General features: G+C 41.8%; 1 protein-coding gene across 2 annotated transcripts in view; it reads right to left on the bottom strand.

The window, feature by feature from the left end:
- LOC126189875 (E3 ubiquitin-protein ligase TRIM37-like) overlaps positions 1-15,943 on the bottom strand; it is a 293,715-nt gene extending 277,772 nt beyond the window's left edge. The window contains exons 1-2 of one of the 2 annotated variants that reach the window (XM_049930977.1): positions 15,647-15,943; positions 3,201-3,499 (exon numbers count right to left, since the gene is read on the bottom strand). In XM_049930977.1, the coding sequence (XP_049786934.1) occupies positions 3,201-3,499; positions 15,647-15,700 (353 nt within the window). In that variant the 5' untranslated portion in view covers positions 15,701-15,943. The remainder of the gene's footprint in view (positions 1-3,200; positions 3,500-15,646) is intronic. The other variant, XM_049930976.1, reaches the window with a different exon arrangement.
- Positions 15,944-23,445: the final 7,502 nt, after the last annotated feature.

Raw genomic sequence — 23,445 nt, 5'->3', positions numbered from 1 at the left:
CACGTGTTCGACTTCCACGGCGGAAGGTACTAGAGCTCGGGTAAGGAGTGGGGAGGAGGGAGAAAGGACATAACAGTTACATGTCATTGACACAGGGTGGAGTCGGTAGTGGGATTTACGGCTTTATGTCACACCAACAACACACAACCTCGATCTTCTCTGAGAGGGTATCTCCCTCAAATGCAGAATAAAGGTACCAGTAACGGTGTGATTGTCTTTATGACCTTTCTGAACACACTGAACAAAATGATTGGGCCAGAGTTCCTCATCAGTTTGAAAGATGAGATCCCTATGAAAAATGACTCCCTGAACTATACTCAAGAAGTGTTGAGGACTAATGAACACCACAATGTCACCAAGATGGTCACAAGCATGAAGGGCTGCAGATTGGGTGGAAAGATGTTTTTATCAACAGTGAACCCGACCGCATCTGTCCAAGAGACTCCACTATGCCGAACTTCGATGCAGACCAGGAAGCGGAGAAAGTGTTTCACCCCAAGCCATCGAGCCTGGCCCTCCTCCCAGAGTGTAACCATGGAAGGGAAGGCTGCAGGATCATAAGCAGCAGCATTAAATGATCCATTACCAACCAAAGAGATGACCATAGAACAATGGCCCCTTTTTTTGGAGATCAATATGTTTAATACAGAAAGCACCCACACTAATACCACCCACTCCAATCAGGGGCCCTCCCCATGGGTGCCATCAAGCCACAGCTTGGACCACTTGGCACAATAGCTGTTGCTGGGAGTTCTGATGCTTCACAATGACAAGCAACCACTCTAGGCATACATGGGGAGGCAACACCTTAGTTATCAGAAATGTGCTGTCATGGGACTCAGCCAGATGGGTACAGAACTGCACAACCAAACAGACTGACTACACATACTGGTGACCCAGTAGGGTGGGGGGAGGAGGCCTACGGTGGGGAATGAAGAGAGGAAGGAGAGGGAGGAGGGGAACCCATGTCAAAGGGAGTAGTTTTTCCCAAATGGTTCACACTACGGAGAGAAAATTTGGAAGTGGAGGTCAAATCCCAATGGGGGACCAAAAATGCTAAAAATGAAAAATGAAAAGGAAAAGGCAAGAGGAACAAAAATCAGAAGAAATACAAGAAACCAGGTGGATAGCCAGGTCGACCGAAGTAAGAACATTCAAAGAGACGAGGGAAGGGAGGAGCACATGGGGAAGGGAGGAGCATATGGGGAAGGAGTGAGGACAGTAAAGGAGGAGCACGGGGAAGGAAATGCAGTCCAGGAAGGAAGAATGGGTTGCAACAGCTCAGTGCCTGTATATGGCATGCACCAAAAAAACCACGAGCCCTTGGGACAATTTGGATTAGAAGACAGAAATTATAATGTATAGTTATGTGATACAATAAAGCAATACAAATTGTAGGCAGACTGCAACAAAATTACAAAATATGATAACTATGAAAATGGTGGTGTGTCACCATAGCACAGTAAGGTAGCAATGTGAACAGGTCAATAGCAAGCATTTATAAAATGCAAGGTAAGTTTTATGACCTCTGACATTTTATGATACATAACATGATGTAACTAATGAAACCACACATGTGGAAGACAAGAAAAGCAGGTTCAAATTCAAACAAAATGACAAAAATGCTATCAAAACATACCATGCCTCAATACTGGGTAGCAAGATATAACAATATGCATCTTTTAGTGAAAGGATGCACGTACAGCCTGTTATTGTTATGTCAAAGTGAAGCTCCACTTTCTAGCCCTGATGAACCAACTGGGTTCCAGATATGAAGCTTAATCCTAGACATTTACTGGGAGCTGATTGCTCAAACACCAACAGTACAATCTCGTGTGACCAGGAGATTATAGGCATAGCGGTACTTGATAACCCCCAAAAGAGATTGGCTACCATGTTGGGGTTTGGACGGGTGAGTGTTAATAGTAATTGTGAGAACAATAAACTCTGGCAGACGCTGCATGGAGATTTTTGTTCATGATAAACCTAATAAATTTACACAATGAAAACACAGGAGAATATAGACTGCTTCTTACTGCAAAGAAGACAAGCCAAGTCGCAGACAGGCACAATTAAAATATACGTACACAAAGCTTTCGGAAACAGCCTTCACCAGCAAAAAAAGAAGCACTCACCACTCTTACACACAAGCAAGTATACCTCACTCACACATGATCACCAACTCTGGCTTTCTGACCAGAGCTGCTGGAGTTGGTGATCATGTGTGCATGAATGGTGTGTGTTTCTCTTCTGCTGGTGAAGGCAGTGGCAAAAACATTTGTGTAAGCTTCCTTTAATTGTGACTGCCCGCAAATTAATGTGTCTTCTTTATGGTAAGTACTAATCTGTCTTTCCCTATATTGCTGATATTCCTACCCAGAGTTTCCATTGTTTAAATTTACACAATGGATATTTATGAAAATTTAGAAGTGTAGTTTGATGACTACCACTGCACATATCACGCTTTTCATTCCATAGGAAACATCAGCATTGTTGTTGAAAATGTGTACCTTAGTGCAGAGAAGCCAATTCATCACAATTTGTCCATACTGAATAATTTAAGTAGCAACATACACGAAATTCTAAAGGCTCTATATGTTCGCCGATTAAACTAAACAGAAAGACAGAAATCAAACAAAAGCAAAAAGTTTCATATGAGGTAGCAGTGTACTTTTCACATAGTAAATACAAAATGAGACGAGGTTTAAGTGGTGCACACTACACATTATTAGTGTATGTAGAGAGTATGATAGCATTTCTCAATACTGCTGTCACTAAAATTAATCAGAATTTCAGCAATGAATGTCCGACTGCATACAGGATGTCACACCACTGCAACTTAATGAGAAACTTAATTATGTGAAGTAAATTTCTATTTGATATTCATAGCTCTAATTAAATTGACATTAAATAATCACTGTACTGCAATGAAATACTCAAAAATCTAAATACATCACAAATTATACAACCAAGTCAAACTTATGAAGCAAAAACACCTACACAGTAGTTATTTTTTGGTACAAAGATTAGTTAGATGGAATGTGAATATGAGTTGTTTCAGAGTAATGCCAAATCAGAACATTGAAGTTATGCCCACATTCCACTCCCTCTGGCAATCCTTATTTACAATATTAACCAAACATGTGTGCACACAAATCATTTCACCTTGGCAATATCATAAATCCATTTTGATTAATTACCTGTCCCTGCCCAGCAGAGTTCCACTAGGAGAGTTTGCTGTTGTTGCTGCTGCCCCTGCAGCCACAGCTGCCGCCTGCTGCTGCAGGGTATCCAGCTGCTGTGTGACCTCCCTCACCCAGCGACAGTTCACAAGTTCGTGCAGATGTAATGGGGCACGACAATGTGGGCACTGTGGTCTCTGCTCAGTTAGCCACCGTCTAATACATACGTAGCAACACAACTTTGAGCAATGAGGGCAAAGGTGTGCATCCCTCAGTTTTTCCATGCAGATGAAACATCGGAAAACTTCAGCCAGTGTCTGCGAATGGAAAGAGCTTCTGATTATCAGTGAAACTGGTAGCAGAATTTAAGACTTTCAAAATATTACATTAAACTGCATCTATATTCTAATTTTTGTCAGTTACATAATTCAATAAGATTTTTGGCAACAAGGTAAATCCCATTCTGGATCACTAGCCAATCATGATATTTAGGAAAAAGAAATGTAAATAATTCTCACTGCAACAACACATCTTATACTCAGCACACAACAAAAAAGAAATAAAAAGAAACATGAATGTGGGAGACTTTCATAAGCTCACTGGACAAAATATTGATAACTACCTTAGAAGAGCATACAGATCACTTTGGAGCAAAGTAAATGGTGTGGACTGTCATCTGCCTCGCTACTACTGATGTCAGGGCGCAGGGGGGAGAGAGAGAGAGAAAGAGGGAGAGAGAGGGAGAGAGAGAGAGAGAGAGAGAGAGAGAGAGAGAGAGAGAGAGAGAGAGATCAGCAGAAATGACAGACCGGCGAAAAGAGCAACTACGTGGACATGCCCGTGACCATACCATGAAGTAAGTTTCAAAATTTGTCAGTATATCTACATAGCCTGTTCAACCTGTCTACTAGACATGGTGTACTACTTGCAACTGTGTAGCCTGGTGTAAGGACAGTGGTTACAGACAGATCATAACCAAAAGGTCTGACTTCGTCAGTGGCTACCAATTGGTTTCAAACCATTCAGAAAGTAGGGAATGTTTCCGTCTGATGCCACTAGGCGTGCGCCAATCGCATGTATTTTGGTATGTGCGTGCTCAGCAGCATCCATTCGTGACAATGGGAACATCTGTGTGTGTCTGGTTTTTTCGATATTCGAATTTGAAATGTGCGCTGAAACTGAAAATTCTGCCAGTTGTGAGGTGTGGTCTCTGATACGGTTTCTGTCAGTAAAAAACCTAAAACCCATAGAAATTTATCATGAACTGTACAAAGTGTACGGAAACAATGTAATTGCATTTGGTTTAAAAATGGCCGAACCAACGCTCATGATGAAGAGAGTGGACGCCCAAACATTGTGACTGACGATCTTGTTGCTAAAACTGATGAAACGATTTGTGAATACCATCGCTTCACAATAATTGTCGCTTTCGCTTTCTTTTCCACAAGTTTCAAAACAAACACCGAAGAAAGCAGACGTCAAAAATTTTGTTTTCGCACAACTGTCCGACCTCACACAACAAACTGCACTAAAGAACTCTTTAATTCATTCAAATGGGAAATTTTCCCTCATCCGCCCTATAGCCCCGATCTTGCACCAAGTAACTTCCACTTGTTTCCCAAGATGAAGAACTGGCTTGCAACGCAGCACTTTGATGATGACGTGGAACTCTAGGCGGGCGTGACTCACTGGCTGAAGTCTCAGGTGAGAGAATTTTACAACAAAGGTCTTTCAAAGCTTGTCCACCGCTACAATAAGTGCCTCAATGAGTTTGGTGACTATGTGGAAAACTAGTATGTCAGTCGCTCTTTCAGATGTATATAATAAAATGTATTTCTTGTACTTAGTTTTTTTAAAGCCAAAACGTTGTCTACTTTCTGAATATACCTCATACAAAAGGCTGTTATGAGTATATGCAGGTCCATCTTTACCAGTTTCCAAACAAAGATTGTGATACTTTGCAACAGGCTACTGCTCACAGCTGCAGAAAGCTGGTTGTCTTGAATAGGCAAAACAAGGGAGATAAGGATAGTAGCTAATTGGAGGCATATAATGGGGCCTGAGGAGTTAGTATTTTTCCTCTTTCTAAATGGTGCGAGGCACTATACACACCAACAGCCCACTGTGGATTTTAGGCTGCTGAGTGTGAAGTTCAAACCAGAGGTTGTACTGTGACATTTTGGGGATGTTTTTCATTCCACGACTTGAGTTGACTCAACAGATTATGACAAATGTGATCCATGACATTCGCTTCAATGTTGTCAGAGACCACTATTACCCTTTCTGCTACATCCTCGTGACAAGGACACTACAGACATTCCCATGATAAAAGATGAAAACAGCCATGCTTCCAGTCCTAATCTCAGATGTTCCTCGATCAGCAAATAATCAGGCATTTTGTAACACCTCAACTGGCTTTCCAAATCATCTTGATCCTATAGAAAATGCTTAGGACTATTTACAAGACCAAGTGAAACAAAGCAATCAACAACTGCAGAATTTGGTACCTCTATAGGGTTTAATCATCAATGAGTGGCATACTCGAAGAAACTTTTGAACTATGTCACACCAAACTGAGACCGTTAGCAAAGTCATAGGTGATGTTACACAGTATTAGCACAATGTCTGCTGCGGGTGAAAAAGTTCTTTTGTTTGCTGTTCATATCAAATTCTTAGGTATCACAGGATAGTTACAATTCTAGATGGTGTGCCTATTATCTTCCAGTATAGTATTCCAAACAGTGTTCGGAAGTTATGCTGGTTGACAGCTGTCTTGAATGGGTGTAATCATCAAAGAAAGTTCTGTAATTTTGAAAACATTTAAAACATTCTTAAGATTGACTGTCACTTAAGGCATCATCCTCAAATACTTGCTTCAACGTGCCATGTGTTTATGTAGCAGTTTTTCCAAGTCTGAAACAAAAGTTCATGCACACATGTTGTTTGCAAACACTCACCACTGTCAATTTTGTAAGACCACCTAGCACAAATCCGATTGAGCCACTAACTCTCAAAAATATACACGGTACCACCTGCTGGCATTTCACCATACTATCTAGACTCAGTTACATGCGCACACACACAAATTCTGGGAACTTTTAGGTGGCACCTCATAGTAAGAACTGATGAAGTCTAACAGAGAAGAATATTGTCTGTCATGGACAATATTTTACATCAGTACTGATTGTCAATACGAAATAAACTTATCGAAGCTTAACAATTGGAGGATTCATTGAACAAATGACTAACTCCTCTGCATTTTTAGACAAGTTTTTATTGTCTGCAGCCAAGAGTTCATCTCCTGCGATCAATTTTGATGTGGCTGTTTCCAGTCAGTAGATATGAAGAGAGATCATAACAGAGGAAATAAAGACTAAGAAATTAATTCTGCAGGGCTTTTTTAATGTCACAGAGGATTGACTGTGCGTTTAAGTTCCAATACCCTGTCTCCAATATTAAAGGCAGTCTGTGTCCACATTGCTCTGCCATTTTCATACAGTAAATAATTTCATATTGGTACATCCAGTCACATCAGCCTTCCTCTTTGGTCATGGAAGGTTTTTCCAGATGAGTCAGAGACTTCAGAAGTTACAATGTCTTACTAGATGATTCAATTCATGTTCATTATTGCAATGTCCCCACTACACTGTAAAACAATAAATGTAATGAGAAGCCAATGGTGATTATATTCTTTATCATAATACTAAAAACATATATGCTCCTTTCTGAAAAAGAGTCTTAAGTTCACTCTAGTTTAGCTATTCGCATGACCGACTGACCATAATTGCGACCTCTTGGTACGATGTTGAACCAATTAGATATACAATTACAATAAACTCTCACCACTGAATACTGCCTGCTTTACATCACAGAGGGGTCATTTCATGTCAATTGACCCAGGGGTCACACCTCTAAAATCTTCAATTTTCAAATGACATCAAAATGAAAACTTTTTTTTTTAAAAACAGATTTAGAGTTGCTCTTTTCAGTTGTGTTAATGATTATAAAATAGAAGTGTCAATTCTAAGGTATATTGTGTTAAATATAAGTAAAATTTGGTACATTTGGTATTTTTGCTAAATTCAGTGGCTAATAACATGGTGAAGATGTTTGTAGGAATATTTATAGTTCATTAATTTTCTCACAGTTAGGCACACAATGCACTGACAAGTTGCAATTCCCTTTTTACTAACTATTCCTTGTTAAAGTATGGGGAAAATTTGCAGACAAAATTTTTCAGCACACTCAAAGACCAATGGAGTATCATTGACATTGCTTTCTGATCTTCATTTATATTATTTCTGTATTCCTGCCAAAAAGTGTGTTAGGATGGCAAGTTGCAGCAGAAGCTTAACTCTAATACATCAGGCACAACACCTTACAACATTTGATGAGTTTTTCTGCATGTTTGCAATTCTAGAGAAGGTGGACCTTGAAAAAACAGTTCTACCACCAACATCATGTTAATGGTGGAGCTGAAACTTCACAAAAGTTCATGCATGTTCTGAACGTACATTCTGCACAAATTTCAACAAAACTGGAGATTGTGTGTGGGGTGGCACATGAACACTGAGAACATGATTTATATAATCACCCATGCCAGTATTCTGAGTATTTCTGGAGCCACTAATAATATGCTGTTTTGTGCCAGTAGGTTGAATGTTACAGAACATGAGGTGTTCAACTGTGTATACTGTCGTCACACATATTGCGAATGTATGATGTACATTTAATCACAGAGCTGTCATACGTTACAGTCAAATGATATACCTGTTCCACCTCTGTAAAAGCTGTGGTAGTCTGCTATATAATTTTTTAGACATCTGGTTGCTTATATTTATAACCTATGACATACATACTGTGAGGCAAGACTATTTTATTGTGTGTGAACAAGTTCATTTTTGTGTCATGCCTTTAAAACATAAAGAAGCCGTAATTTCTCTTATCTTTGTAGGCCTTGTGTGAAATGTTTGTTGGTGGTTGTAGAATCTTACTGCACTTAGCTTCAAATCTGCTTCTCTAAATTTTCGTAATAGTGTTCCACAAAAAGAACGCTATCTTCCATCCACAAATTTTCATTTCAGTTCATGAAGCAGCTCCATAATATTAATGTACCGATTGACCCTTCTGCCAACAAAACTAGCAGCTCACCTCTGAATTCATTTGATGTCTTTCTTTAATACAACCTGGTGGAGATCCCACACACACTAGCAGTTCTCAAGAATGGGCCACACTTGTGTTCTATACATGATCTCCTTTATAGATGAGTTACACTTCCCCAAAATTCTCCCAATAAACTGAAATCAATCATTCATCTTCACTAATGCCATCCTTACATGTTAATTACATTTCAGATCACTTTGCTACATTACATCCAGATACTTAATCAATGTGACTGGGTCAAGTAGCACAATAACAGTCATGTATTTGAGCATTACACAATTATTTTTCCTGCTCTTCTGCATTAACTTATATTTTTCTATTTTTGGAACCATTCTTCACACCAACTATAGACCTTGTCTATGTCATCCTACGTCCTCCTACAGTCACTCAACAATGACATCTTCTCACACACCACACTATCACCAGCAAATAGCCACAGATTGCTGCTCACCCCACTTGTCAGATCATTTATGTATATAGATGATAATGTAATGACAGCAGTAGGTGAAGAGCTGGTCATAAGTGCAAGGCTCAGAAGGAAATCTCACATAAGATATTGAACTTAATTAATGGAAGGAGAAGATATAAAAATGCAGTATGTGAAGTGGGCAAAAAGGAATACAGACTTATGTAAAATGAGATTGACAAACAACAAAATGGTCAGAGTGAAGGAGTCAACAGTGAGTCTCTGTAGCGTGTGCCGTGATAAACTGTATTTTGTAATACACTCCTGGAAATGGAAAAAAGAACACATTGACACCGGTGTGTCAGACCCACCATACTTGCTCCGGACACTGCGAGAGGGCTGTACAAGCAATGATCACACGCACGGCACAGCGGACACACCAGGAACCGCGGTGTTGGCCGTCGAATGGCGCTAGCTGCGCAGCATTTGTGCACCGCCGCCGTCAGTGTCAGCCAGTTTGCCGTGGCATACGGAGCTCCATCGCAGTCTTTAACACTGGTAGCATGCCGCGACAGCGTGGACGTGAACCGTATGTGCAGTTGACGGACTTTGAGCGAGGGCGTATAGTGGGCATGCGGGAGGCCGGGTGGACGTACCGCCGAATTGCTCAACATGTGGGGCGTGAGGTCTCCACAGTACATCGATGTTGTCGCCAGTGGTCGGCGGAAGGTGCAAGTGCCCGTCGACCTGGGACCGGACCGCAGCGACGCACGGATGCACGCCAAGACCATAGGATCCTACGCAGTGCCGTAGGGGACCGCACCGCCACTTCCCAGCAAATTAGGGACACTGTTGCTCCTGGGGTATCGGCGAGGACCATTCGCAACCGTCTCCATGAAGCTGGGCTACGGTCCCGCACACCGTTAGGCCGTCTTCCGCTCACGCCCCAACATCGTGCAGCCCGCCTCCAGTGGTGTCGCGACAGGCGTGAATGGAGGGACGAATGGAGACGTGTCGTCTTCAGCGATGAGAGTCGCTTGTGCCTTGGTGCCAATGATGGTCGTATGCGTGTTTGGCGCCGTGCAGGTGAGCGCCACAATCAGGACTGCATACGACCGAGGCACACAGGGCCAACACCCGGCATCATGGTGTGGGGAGCGATCTCCTACACTGGCCGTACACCACTGGTGATCGTCGAGGGGACACTGAATAGTGCACAGTACATCCAAACCGTCATCGAACCCATCGTTCTACCATTCCTAGACTGGCAAGGGAACTTGCTGTTCCAACAGGACAATGCACGTCCGCATGTATCCCGTGCCACCCAACGTGCTCTAGAAGGTGTAAGTCAACTACCCTGGCCAGCAAGATCTCTGGATCTGTCCCCCATTGAGCATGTTTGGGACTGGATGAAGCGTCGTCTCACGCGGTCTGCACGTCCAGCACGAACGCTGGTCCAACTGAGGCGCCAGGTGGAAATGGCATGGCAAGCCGTTCCACAGGACTACATCCAGCATCTCTACGATCGTCTCCATGGGAGAATAGCAGCCTGCATTGCTGCGAAAGGTGGATATACACTGTACTAGTGCCGACATTGTGCATGCTCTGTTGCCTGTGTCTATGTGCCTGTGGTTCTGTCAGTGTGATCATGTGATGTATCTGACCCCAGGAATGTGTCAATAAAGTTTCCCCTTCCTGGGACAATGAATTCACGGTGTTCTTATTTCAATTTCCAGGAGTGTATAATTCTTCTCTAACTCCCTTGCCCACTATTTTCAGAAAATTCTAAAATATGATATGTAATTTAGTATTCTAAATTCTTAAATATGTATCTCAAAGTAAAATAAATTCTGTATGTTTTTCAGAGATTAGGAACCAAAAATGAAATGGGAGGCATAATGTACGTCTCTTCATGTTATCTATACCCTACTTGCTTTTCTGAGCTGGGCAGTCAGTGCTATCAAGTGGTATCAGTGGTACCTCAGTTAAAGTGTTCTGTTTTTAGTCTTTTGTAAAATATTATTGGCTTCACAACACAACAGAGGTCTAAGTTATTTTCTCAGAAATGCTTTGACTAATATCCTAATTATCTGCACAAATTGAGCTACTTCTTTATAGATCAGTAATACTATGAGGGGGAAGATAATTTTAAAAATGCAGCCCCGTTCCACAACAGGTCCCCTTAATGAAGTGACATACTAAAAATAGTAGCACGTTTTACTATTTGGCAGCAAAACAAGTGACTATGGTCATAGTAAAGATGATGTAAAATGCAAAATTCCAATAGCAAGGAAAGCATACCTGAAGAAGAGAAAACGTTACACTGAATACATATCTACATTTAAGTGTTAGGAAGCCTAAATTCTGAAAATATTTGTCTGGGGTGTAGCTTTAAACAAACATAAAACATGGAAAATAAACAGTACAGGCAAGAAGAGAATAAAAGAGTTCAATACTAGTGCCACTAATGAATGCTTTGAATTAAAATAACTCTTTAATACGAAAGATGACTAATAACATGAACTCCTACACAAGTAAAAAATTTAATACGTCTTAATGTACATAATGAGCCCACAAGCATGTTGTTAGAACAAAAATTTTAAGGATGTTTGTTGATCAGCAATTAAAATGGGATAAACTTAATAGAACTCTTGGGAAAAGAATTATCGCAGCAGGTTGTGCCCTACAAATAGGCCTATTAAACACACTGTGTAATAGTTCACGCATAAGAATTTAATAGTTTCCGGGTCGACCGAAGCGTCCAATCCCACCCATCGGCTTTGACGCATGACGTAAGGCTGTTGTGGTGTGTGACGTCGTGGAGTTTGGTTTGTGAGTGTGGCGTGTTTGTAGGTGTCGTCATGTTGCGGTTCGTTGTGACCTCTGGTGGTGTGTTTAGGGGTTTCGTGGTGTAATGGGTTCAGTTTGGTCTTACTCATTCTAGGGACTCATTCACGTTTTGGCTGTTTCGAGCGGAATTCATTTCAGTGAGTTAACAATTTAGTGGTTTTGTGTGAAATTTATTGTAGTTCTGTTTGTTGTAAGTCGTTTGTTAATTTGATTAAATTAATTGGTTGCTGTTTTTGGTTAGGTATGGATATGAAGGATAAAATCAACAGCATTCGCCTGAATGCAATGATGGGCGATACTCCGTTGGAGCTCATTAAACTTTTGCAGCTCTTTGGTTTGTTAGCGGAGGTCGTCAAGTGCTCTATTTGTGGGCATGAAATAAGACTGGCCAAAGCTCCGGCGTCTCGGACTAGGAACGGTTATATGTGGCGTTGCTGTAAGGATGGCCTGTGGCACTCGATACGTCGCAGTTCATGGTTCAAGAAGTCTAGGTTGGGCATGTGCGAGATTGTATTGATGATGTATTATTTTTGTTATAGATCCTCACATAGTTTTTGTGCGCATGAGACTGGTGTGAGTGAGAGGAGTGGGCTTGACTGGTTTTTGTTTTGTCGGGAAGTATGTTCTGAGTTTATTAAGTACAGGGGTAATTTGGGTGAGCCTGGGGTTGTTTTGGAGGTGGACGAGTCACAGTTATGGAAAAGGAAGTATGGGAGGGGTAAATCTGTGATTGGTCTCCGGTTGTGGGGAGCTGTTGTACTGGGGGGGGGGGGGGGTTCCAAATGTGTTTTCAGGGTTGGGGAGGGGTGGTGTAAGGCAGAATTAGTGGGGTTAATTGAGGAGTAATTAGAACCAGGTGCCACAGTAGTTTCAGATGCATTTTCTTCTTATAGGGGGTTGGGTGAGAGGGGGTACAATCATTTAGTTGTTAACCATAGTTCAGCGTTTAAAAATTATGAGACAAGGGCTTGTACAAATACTACAGAGTGGATGTGGGGGCCGTTAAGTCAGTTCTTGGGAGGGGAAGAGGTGCTCATCCAATCTTCAGTCTCATTTGGATGAGTACTGTTGGCGGAAGAGTGTCCCTGACGGCTATTGCTTTTTTCGGTTTTTTAAAAGTGCTATTAGTGAAATGTATAGGCCAAAAGTGGGTGGTTTGGGTGGGTGGGTTGCTGCGGCTCAGAGGGGGGGTGGGGGGGGGGGGGGTGGTAGTAGTTTTTAGTCTTTGTGAGGGAGGGGTGGGGGGGGGGTGTTTGTTTGTGATTTAGTTGTGGAGGATCTATTTTGTTGCAGTTTTTGTTGAGCTGTAGTGTGTGATTGAGATTTTATTTTGCACTTGGTTTTTGTTTATGGGTATTTTATTTTGGGGTGAGAGAGGAGGTTGGGGTCTTTCTTTTGGTTGTGTATTTTTTCGTTGGTGTGTGTGTGTGTGTGTGTGTGTGTGTGTGTGTGTGTGTGTGTGTGTGTGTGTGAGGGAGGGAGAGAGAGAGAGAGAGAGAGAGAGAGATTGTGGTGTATTTGTTGTGTGTTAAGGTCGAGGGAAATGTTCCATTACAATATGTGGTTGTGGTGGTTGGTGTTCAGGTATCTGGAGTCGCTGTTGAGCTATATAGGTCAAGGGAAGTGTTCGATTCCAATTTGTGGGATCGGGAGCTGCTGCTGAGTTATATAGGTCAAGGGAAGTATTCGATTCCAGAGGATATTGGGTTTAGTGGAATTTGGGGAGTTTTGTGTTGTCGGTTTTTTCATCGTTTTGTGTGGTTTTGTATGGGGGTGGGTGTCTAAATTTGTTTGTATTTAGTTTATCCCCAGCCAAAAACCACCAATTTCCGCGCTTGTCCCATTAGTGTCATTAGGTTTTTTTGTGGAACGTATGTGTGTTGGTTTTTCAATATATTTTCGTGTTTATCATGTTTACGTAATGATGTCATAGGCGCCACATTGGATTCGTGGTTTATGGTTGTTACCACCATATTTGTGATGTCATGGGTCAAAGCAGATTGGTGGAATCTGATGCTTCTGTATTTCCTAGTTTCCATACACACATTCTATCATGGCATAACATTCTGGGGAGCAAATTCCCAAAATATGGAAAATGGATTCAAACTACAAAAAGAGGCCATCAGGATCGAGCTATTAAAAAAAGGGGGGGGGCTATTTTGATATTTCTAAATGAGCTACAGTTTTTATGCAGAAAACATTGGGCAATATGTGGTAAACACACTGCATACATAATCACCTGGATAGAAAGAATAAAGTTAAGACTTTAGCAAGGACTAAAGCGATACAATAAACTTCTAAAAAAGATTGAAAACAAAGGTACTGTGTAAATTCAAAATGTGTCTTCAAGTATATTAAATGAAAAATGTTTTTACTCGCTGAGGCCTACAGAGTTAATGCAATAAATATTAATACAAATAAATGAACAGGCTCACCAATAACAAAATATATAAAGAAGATGGATATTTTCGTAAAGAATAAAACATATGACTAGTTTGTAAATGATTCCCTGCAATCTAAAAACCAAAGTGTATTATTGTCGACATCTTGCAATTCTTTCCTCTAGTTGGAATCAGGTTCTTTCCATTAATTTAATCTTGCCTAATATAATCCAGCAATAAATAGTGTATGAAAATGTTTGTCATAATTTTCTAATGTATATCTTGTTTTTAAACACTACTCATATACATCGGCTATAAATAAATTTATATATTTAAGCAAAATTATCACACCCATACAAAGAAATTTGCGTGCAGATGCTTTAATAAATTAATAAAAATAAAACGGAATGAGTAGCTTGTATAAAGTGTGAAGCAACACCAAATAAAATGAAGCTGAAAACTGAAGGCACAAGTTGATTAAATGGAGGTTATTAGTTGATAGAACATATTGTGACACATCAAGGAACTGTGAATTTTTAATTTGAAGGGTTTGGGTGACTGTCGAGGTAGGTACTACAGTCAACAGGTGCAAATGGATGTACAGTAGTAGTAGTTATGGACAGATGAGTTGAGCATCATTTTATTTCATGACTGAAAATGTACAAAAGGCCTATAACACTTCACTTCAGTGATGCAATATACTGATCTTCGACCGTTCCTCCACATAACAACTTTGGCCAAAAAATCTATTCATTTTGGACAAATAAATGTACACGTTTCTTCAGCACATTGGACCATGGTTAGATACCAATCAATTGAAATTTTTAATATTACTTTATTGGTGTTACATGTAACGAAAATCGTAATGCACGAAGAAGCAATGTGTTAATTCACACCAATATTTGTTGCATGTATCGTGGTCAACGTATTTTAATAACATTAAATAGTTTACACCTCCTAACGTTCTGCCAAATTACTTTTATTTGATCACGAACCGGTTTTCGGCTCCTTAGGCCAGCGTCATTATCATGTTGGTCCAAGTGGCGACAGTAAATTCAATTATCAGATTTTACTTTACAACTGCAGACAGCATTCTGTAGCTGACAAAGCTGGATGTGTAAGAATTCGTGAACAACATGATCTGTATACTCTTCTCAATGAAAAAAAGCTTTTTGGTTTGTAATGAAAATAGTCTGGCTAAATAAACCCTTTGACAGGAACCAATTTTTTTTTTACATATGGCTCTCATACAAGGATACCATTGTCGCTTCAATATTCGCACGAAAACAATATCAGGACCAATTGAACTGCCACTTCGCTAAATGGTGTCACATAGAACAACAGCTCTGGATCTGTTCAGTTTGGGGATACTGACGTACAAATGCATAACAGGCCGTTTGAAAGTAGTGTCAAAAACTGAATTCTGTGTATTACCACGATTTCTCAACGCAGCTATTGTTCGTTCCAGATACAATGGTAACAGTGTAAACATGCTCAGATGACATGTCAATAGCAGGTGACAGCTACTACCTTACAATGTCCAAGTCTAGTTACCGGAATGGAAATGTTACTTAGCTTGTTGGAAATAGTGTGTCTTATCCCAGGACCCAAAGTTTGACTCGTTCGCAACTACAGTATATTACTCTACAATAATTGCCACAAACCTCTACGCTGTGTTCATCAACATTCGCGTTCCCATTTTCGGATCGGCTAGCCATTGTGAAATTAATAAACTAATTCTGGTTGGAATGTTTTACACAATACTGTTCGTTGCAAATGTTTGGCGACGATATGGCCTAGCTACCGACAACAAACTAACGCCGCTAAACCTCCATAGTTGCAGCTTTACATGACAGACACATCCAAAGCACAGGAACAACAGTTAACACAGTTTGTTCGCTAACAAAGACCTTAACCATCACAATTTGTTTAGTTCCATTTGAACATAAAGACCCTTTTCCCACAGGCATCATAGAAAATAGAAGCCACGAATCAATTCTCTGCATCATGGTAAAAACGTCACTCGCCTTCCTAACATTCCACTAAAGATTTAAAAAAGATCGATTCACATTCAACGAAACGAAATGGAACGTGACAACAGTCTACAGTTCATATCAATTGGCGGCATTCACATAGGTTGTCAACGAAATGGAATAGGACGCAAAGGTGCGTCAACGTAAAGGCTTCACGGAAAGAAAATTTTGATACATTACATTTTATTAATACTTGTTCCATAGATCATGAATATGACATTTCGTAATGACGTGGAACGTGTCAGTTTAATATCAGTTTTCATTACGCAGTATATTGGTTGGCTATTTATGTTGATAAGCTATCTGTCATACTTTTAATGCTATTTGGCAAATGATCAAGGATTTTTGTGTCAGCATAATTCATCCCTTTCTATGCCAAAGTCAGATTTAACCCATAATAGTGAAGCCCATCCTGCCTTCTAGTGTTGTAGCTATGTAGCCATTGACGTTTCTGCGGAGTACGGCGGCGCCGCCTGCTAACATCGAATGTTAACCTCTTCTTTCCGTATCCCCCATGTTATAACAGTGGAATTTCTGCTTTTGTGTTTTCTTAATCTTCATTTTACTGCTTGTTTTATTTTCGTGGCACAATGCAAATGTTCCATGAACCCTTTGATACTTGTATTTTAGTTTGGTTTAGTCGCATCAGTCCAGCGCAATATGATGTGATGAGTCTAGTTTTATTTACGTTATTTTTGGTGTTTGCCTTCGGTGTCAGAATCAATTGTTGAGTTACTTTTATGAAGCCACAGAAACCCATGGTCTTATCTTTTTCAGGAGTAATGGTTGAAATCCCTGGGCTAGCAGGACAGAACGTATGTGGTTATATTTGTGGAAGGGGGCCAAAATAAGTGACTGTCAGTTGCACTCAATATATAAACTTTATTTGTTGAAACACACAATCACACAAGGAAGAATAAAAACTCTCAAGGTTTTAACGAAAGACCTCCTTTGATTTAATTTAGATCGGCTGAAGACCACATCGAAAATCCAAGGCACAAGGCCTTAGCAAGGAATTGAAGTACAGGAGCTCTTCAGGAGGTTTCACTTCTTTAGAAAGAATTTTTTTATCTTCAATATAAATAGGGTGAAAGCCTTAGCTTAAACTTTTCCATAGTACTCGGCTGAAGGCCACACATTAATCAAGAACAGTGTTACGGCTTAAGGCCAAGACAAGGATTTTCAATGTTTAGTCTAAATAGGCTGAAACTCAGCTGAAGGTCATATATCAACAAAACAACTTAATGGCTTAAAGCCTAGGAAGAAGAGCTTTCAATTTGAAAAGGCTGAAGCCCTTATCTTAAAATATTTCGTGTAAAACTCGGCTGAAGTCCCGATAGTAAAGAATAACAATCTTATGACTTAAGGACAGGGCAAGGATTCTGAATTTTTAATTTAAGAGAGTTAAAATTCGGCTGAATGCCACACACCATACAGAAAACAATTTTACAGCTAAAGGCCTAAAGGGAAGAGCTTCTAAATTTCAACTAAAATAGGCTAAAGGCTTTATCCTAAAATGCTTCACATAAAACTTGGCAGACGGCCACATACAAAACCCAAACAATCCCACGGCTTAAAGCCAAGACAAAGAGTTTTCCAATTTTTAATTTAAGCTAAAAAACTCAGCTGAAGGCCACACAAAAACTAGAAACTATTTCTTATGGCTTAAGGCCTAGACAAAATTTTGATTTGAAAAGGCTGAAGGCCACATACCAACTTGAAAGAAATTTATGGCATAAGGCCTAGACACAAGGAATTTTCAGTTTTAATTTTGAAAGGCTGAAACTCGGCTGAAGGCCACATACCAAACAATAAACAATTTTCTTATGGCTTAATAAAAAACCTTGCAATTTTAATAAGCTAATACTCGCCTGAAGGCCACACAGAGTACTAAGACTAAAAAGAAAATCGCTATGAAAAATGCAACGAGCGACGCTCAGAAGGTTCCAAGGGTCAACCTGGGAAGTTAACACCAACACACTTTTAGGTGAGACAGGCAGCCAGACGACAACTTCTTAATCGGAAGGCAACCCAACCAAAAGCCAGCCAACAAGATCAGTTCTGCTCAAACCGACCAGCAAACGTTCTGGATACTGGTGCCCAATCCAGCGAAGTCAGAATAAACGCCCAACACTACCAACAACACCTCAACTGTCGAACTACACGCCATGCTGGACAGCATCAACATGACGAGGAAAACACATTGCCGAAAACTACATCAACGACCAGGGCAGGTAACCGGAACGTCAACGGCCACAAGGCAGAACATACTGCTGGTACACGTAATGAAGGATTGAATTAAATTAAGTTACACATCACGTAGGAAAACGGCAGTAACTCTAGCTGACTTCAATACACACACATTGATGCTCACAGGAATCTCCCAGAAAGCGACAACCAAGATCAAACGAAGAGATGTGATAGCAGTTGAGGCTTGATAGTAGGTTAAGTGAGCACTCAACTTTAGTGTCCAGGATCGGTGGGCGATGAACTTAGTAACCCTCCCAAGAAGCGAAGCGCCTCACAACTCCAACTGTGCATGCACGCAGCCAGCGGCTCCAGCCTGACTACGCGCCATGGAGACTTCCTCGCTACTCTACCTCAACCGACCGACTGCTACACACCATAAACGGTGCAAGACCAAATACACATCAGCCAATGAGACGACGGACCGAACGACCAACCAACGGTCGTTCCCACTCCAGTGTGCTTCCGTTGGACAGTGCATGTGTGTCGCCAGCGGTCAGTAAGTACTGGCTGTCCGCACCTCATCGGCACTCCATCCTCGACTGAACTGCTGGCCCGTCTCCGATTGAGCTCCCGACTGAGCTCCAGACACAGGACGACCCAGAAATACTATCAGTCACTCCAGAGATGGTACAAGAGTGCACTTATCGATAAGCGCTGCTGCTGCCGCTCATGGGCAGTTAAGGCAGTAAATGGAATAAGAAAAGAGGCGGCAGTACCACGAGAGAAGATGACAAACAATAAACAGGATGAACACGAGCCACGCATGGCTCAATGGTGGACATGATAATTTAGTGCCAGTGAGGTGTCCATTTTGTTATTTGTCTATACCAGGGACATAGCAGCTACTTTTCATGCATGTAGTTGAATTGGTCGTCTGGGTAGTAGTTGTACTGAATGTAGATGGACGATGATTCGCCAAAAGAATTAATTTGTAGTTAGATTTTTGTATGTGGGATGTTTAAATGGAAGTTTTGTTTTACACAGTTGAATTAACGTAGAGGTAGAGCATACGAAATGGTGGGAACACTGGCTAATTCTGGATGAAGTGCCTGATTTAACTTAATGAATGTGTGTGCGTTAACATACGAATTGGAGCACAAGAGGCAGAGAAATTTCGAACTTAATTGTGAGTTAGACACTGGGAAAGCGAATCAGGTTCAGCCACAATTGGAAGTCAGACGAAAACAAGTTTGGGTTGAGAGTGCCTTCCGTTCCATATGACCCAGCAGTGGTCACATTAATCAAGCCCTTCACAAGCAAGGCAACGTAAGATGTGACAATTTTTATTAAGTATATTAGGGACACTGTGGAAGTGCATGGGTGGTTAGACAAAATAATCTTGCATGTTGCCAGTATGCATTTGGCAGAGGATGCCGAAGCATATGTTGTATACCATGACACCTTGAGTTGCAGTTGTTGGCTGCTGGGCTGTGCCACCATTACCAAAAGCACAATAGTGCACAGTTTTTTCAGGAGAAAGTATGTACTTTGTTGATGCAGCACAGTAAGTCTGTGGAAGCAGTCTCTGTTATGTGCTGTGCCTTCTTGTAATATGTTGTGCTTCCTGGCTGGATGAGGAAAGTGTGTGTGATAGGTGGGTGGCCAGTTTCCTCTCACTACAACACGAAATACACACATGTTTAAAAAACACTTCATTGCAGGAACCAATTGAATACTTCAGTGATGTCCAATCAAATGACATGTTCTAATTCTTGAATTCCAAGTCCATATCAGAACTATTTACAATGGCTAACATCCCCTCACAGCTAACTACGTTGTGAGGCAACGACTATCACTGTGGAAGACTAGAGCACAATGTGACCTAAGTCCCTTTGTGAGGTACTGAGGTACACAAATTGAAATAGCTTGGTAGGCGGCCGTGGCCCAGGGGGCGTTATCGGTGTGTAGCCTAGGGGTGTGTCAAGGCATATGCCAATACATTCCTCCCCCCCCCCCCCCTAAACGCAGCGCCATGGTCGTATACTGGAGATGTAAACGAGAAGATGGGGGGTGGCAGGAAGCTGGATGTAGAGATGAGCTGGGAGCCATAGCTGCAGAGGGTGGCATACTCCCAGCTGTACCCCGCCATCTGGCTTGCGAGAGCAGAGGTACAACCTCCCGAAAACACTGCTCTGGATACACGTCCAGTCCTGAGGGCATCTCCTGGGGCGATGACGGCGATGGCAGTGGCGGGTACAGGTCCGTCCATTGGCCTATACTCGAGTGCCATGGTGGCACAAGCGGGCGGCTGTGAAGGCTTCGTGTTCCTGAGAGGCCGTGAATCTGGGGGGAAGGAAAGCAGCAGAATCACGGAGCTAACGACAAAAGCGAATATGATTCTGGTGACGGCGCTGCAAAATATCAAGACCTGCAATTAGGTACATGTGCCAACGCGTTTCTGGATCTCACCTCGGTCTCAGCGATGATGTCGGCCAAAAACCCTGTAAAGAACAAGACCACATGGTGCATAGAGATACTTGCAGACCATTGGCGGCGCCGGATGCTGCGGTGAGAGGAGCAAGCTAAGCAGTGTCCAATAGCAGTGGCCATGCAGAAGTTTCACTGGTGATGGTCCATCGCGTGGATGGGAGCTATAGGAGGCGAGAAAGAGTTGCAGCGCCTCTTCCCCCATGTGGGAGGTGCAAAGCTTGTCCACCTGTTGTTTAAAAATTGGACTGGGAGTGAAATGGTGTACTTGTTATATGATGAATGCCGTTTCGTTCACAAAACTGTCCAAACCCATGTGACATGAACTGAGGTCCGTTGTCTGTGACAATGACTTAATGAAGTCTTTCAACGCAAAAAACTGAGGACAACATTTGAATGGTGCTATTTGACGTCGTAGAGTTCATAGGCACAGCGAATGGGAATTTACCAAAAGAGCCTACCACTAAGAGCGAATGAGTCTTCCAAAATGTTCCTGCAGAGTCTATGTGCACTCATTGCCATGGGGATCGACTCTTACGCCAAGCTGCGAATGTGGTGGGACTGATTGGTTGGTCGCACATGCGCGACACTGTGACGTCATCTGTTCAATGTGGGTGTCCATGCCCTGCCAAGTACAGTGCCGACATACTAACTATTTAGTGTGAACAATTCCCCAATGTCCTTGGTGAAGCAGTTGTAACACCTGCCATTGCTACACTGAGGGAATGAGCACACGCGATTGTGCACTTCCAGATCGTACTAAGATCATACCTTGTTGTACTGAACGGGTATGCCAACGAGCAAAGTATAGAGCACTACTGAGTTCTGAATACCATTCAATGAGCGAGGCCAAGACATGCGAATGTAATGCAACAAAATCTTCAGATCAGGGTCGGCTTCCGTGGCCTGTGCAATTTTTCTGTAATTAAATGGAAAAAATTGCAGCAAGTCAGAGTGCTGCTCATTGATCTGGCAACAAGATGCATCAGAGGAATTAAAATCCGAGTTGGAGCCGATCGGAAGCTGAGAAATGGCGTCAGCATTGCCATACTTTGCCATAGGTCGGTACACAATTTCATACTGATTAGTGGGATAGAAGCAAAGTCCAACATTGCAATTTTTGAGCAGTATGTGTAGGAACCGGCTTTGACAGATGAAACGAGGACTGTGAAGACTTTTGATCTGTCACTAAATAGAACTTGCGACCAAACAGATAGTGATGGAATTTTGTTACACCATACACAATTGCGAAAGCTTCTTTTTCAATGAAGTGTCAAAACGGTGGAATGTTGTTTGGTGTCACTTGTTGGATCGGTTGGTTGGCCAGCTGGGCAGCTGACGCAGCTTGTGTGGCAAGCAATTGCTGTACAGTGAACATTAATGTGACTATTTGCTAGTTCTAAAACTGAAAAATCTGATTAAGTTCCAGTGCAGGGGCTATCTACGGCTGAGGCGCAGAGGCAGGGGGAGGAGGGGATGGGATAGCCATTCTAACGCTAACAGATTACAGCAAAATAGGAAAAGACAAATAGAAAAGCAATATGCACATCCTCTGAAAAGAGAAATAGATTAGTTTTGTAGCTCCCCTCCTGTAACACATGTAACAACAAGAACAAATAAGCAGATAGAATCACTGTAATGACAGACCCGCTGCAGCAGCCTAGAACATATGATAAGCAATCAAAACTTGTTGATCAGACTCATCGTCACTTGTTGTGTGCTGTGCCCTCTTGCAATATTTTGTGGGTTTGTGGCTGGATGATGAGAGGGTTGTATGATAGATGGGTGGCCCGTTTCCTCTCACAACAATACAGATTCATATGTGGTTAAAATGCACTTTATTACAGGAACCAAATATTCAAATGTGTGTGAATTCCTAAGAGACCAAACTTAAAAGAACCAACTTAATTTCAATTATGTCCAATAAATAACACACACTAATTCTTGAATCTTGTCTGTGTCCATATCAGAACTATATACAATGGCTAACGTTCCCTTACAGCTAGCTAAGGAGCGAGGCGACGACTATCGCTTTGGAAGACTGGAGCACAGTGCAATGCGAACTGAGTCCCAATGTGAAGTACTGAGGTATGAGATTGAAATAGCTCAGTTGGCGGCGGCAGCCTGTATGCACGTTGCCCAGGTGGCCTTATTGGCGCATAGCCTGGGGGCATGTCTTGGTCTTCTCTTGTCATAGGCGCACTTAGTTCAGCACCTGTTATACAATGTTTCCTAGTGCCGACCAGTGTGCCAGCGAAGGCATACGCCAGCATATTCTCAGACAGAATCCATAAACTTAATGCAAAGACATGTGTCGAGACCCAGAATGCTGAAGCTAATCTGGTGTTATTGCAAGAGGGAGAAAATAGAACAGTGGACGTTTTCTGTGTGGTACACCCACAGAGACGTGACAGAGGATACAAATGGGAAGTCCGGAGAATCGCAACATACACTCCTGGAAATTGAAATAAGAACACCGTGAATTCATTGTCCCAGGAAGGGGAAACTTTATTGACACATTCCTGGGGTCAGATACATCACATGATCACACTGACAGAACCACAGGCACATAGACACAGGCAACAGAGCATGCACAATATCGGCACTAGTACAGTGTATATCCACCTTTCACAGCAATGCAGGCTACTATTCTCCCATGGAGACGATCGTAGAGATGCTGGATGTAGTCCTGTGGAACGGCTTGCCATGCCATTTCCACCTGGCGCCTCAGTTGGACCAGTGTTCGTGCTGGA

The sequence above is a fragment of the Schistocerca cancellata genome, chromosome 1, assembly GCF_023864275.1.
Source record: "Schistocerca cancellata isolate TAMUIC-IGC-003103 chromosome 1, iqSchCanc2.1, whole genome shotgun sequence".
NCBI lineage: Eukaryota > Metazoa > Arthropoda > Insecta > Orthoptera > Acrididae > Schistocerca > Schistocerca cancellata.
Note: the sequence above shows the minus strand (reverse complement) of the source record. Positions and strands in the feature narration are given on the sequence as shown.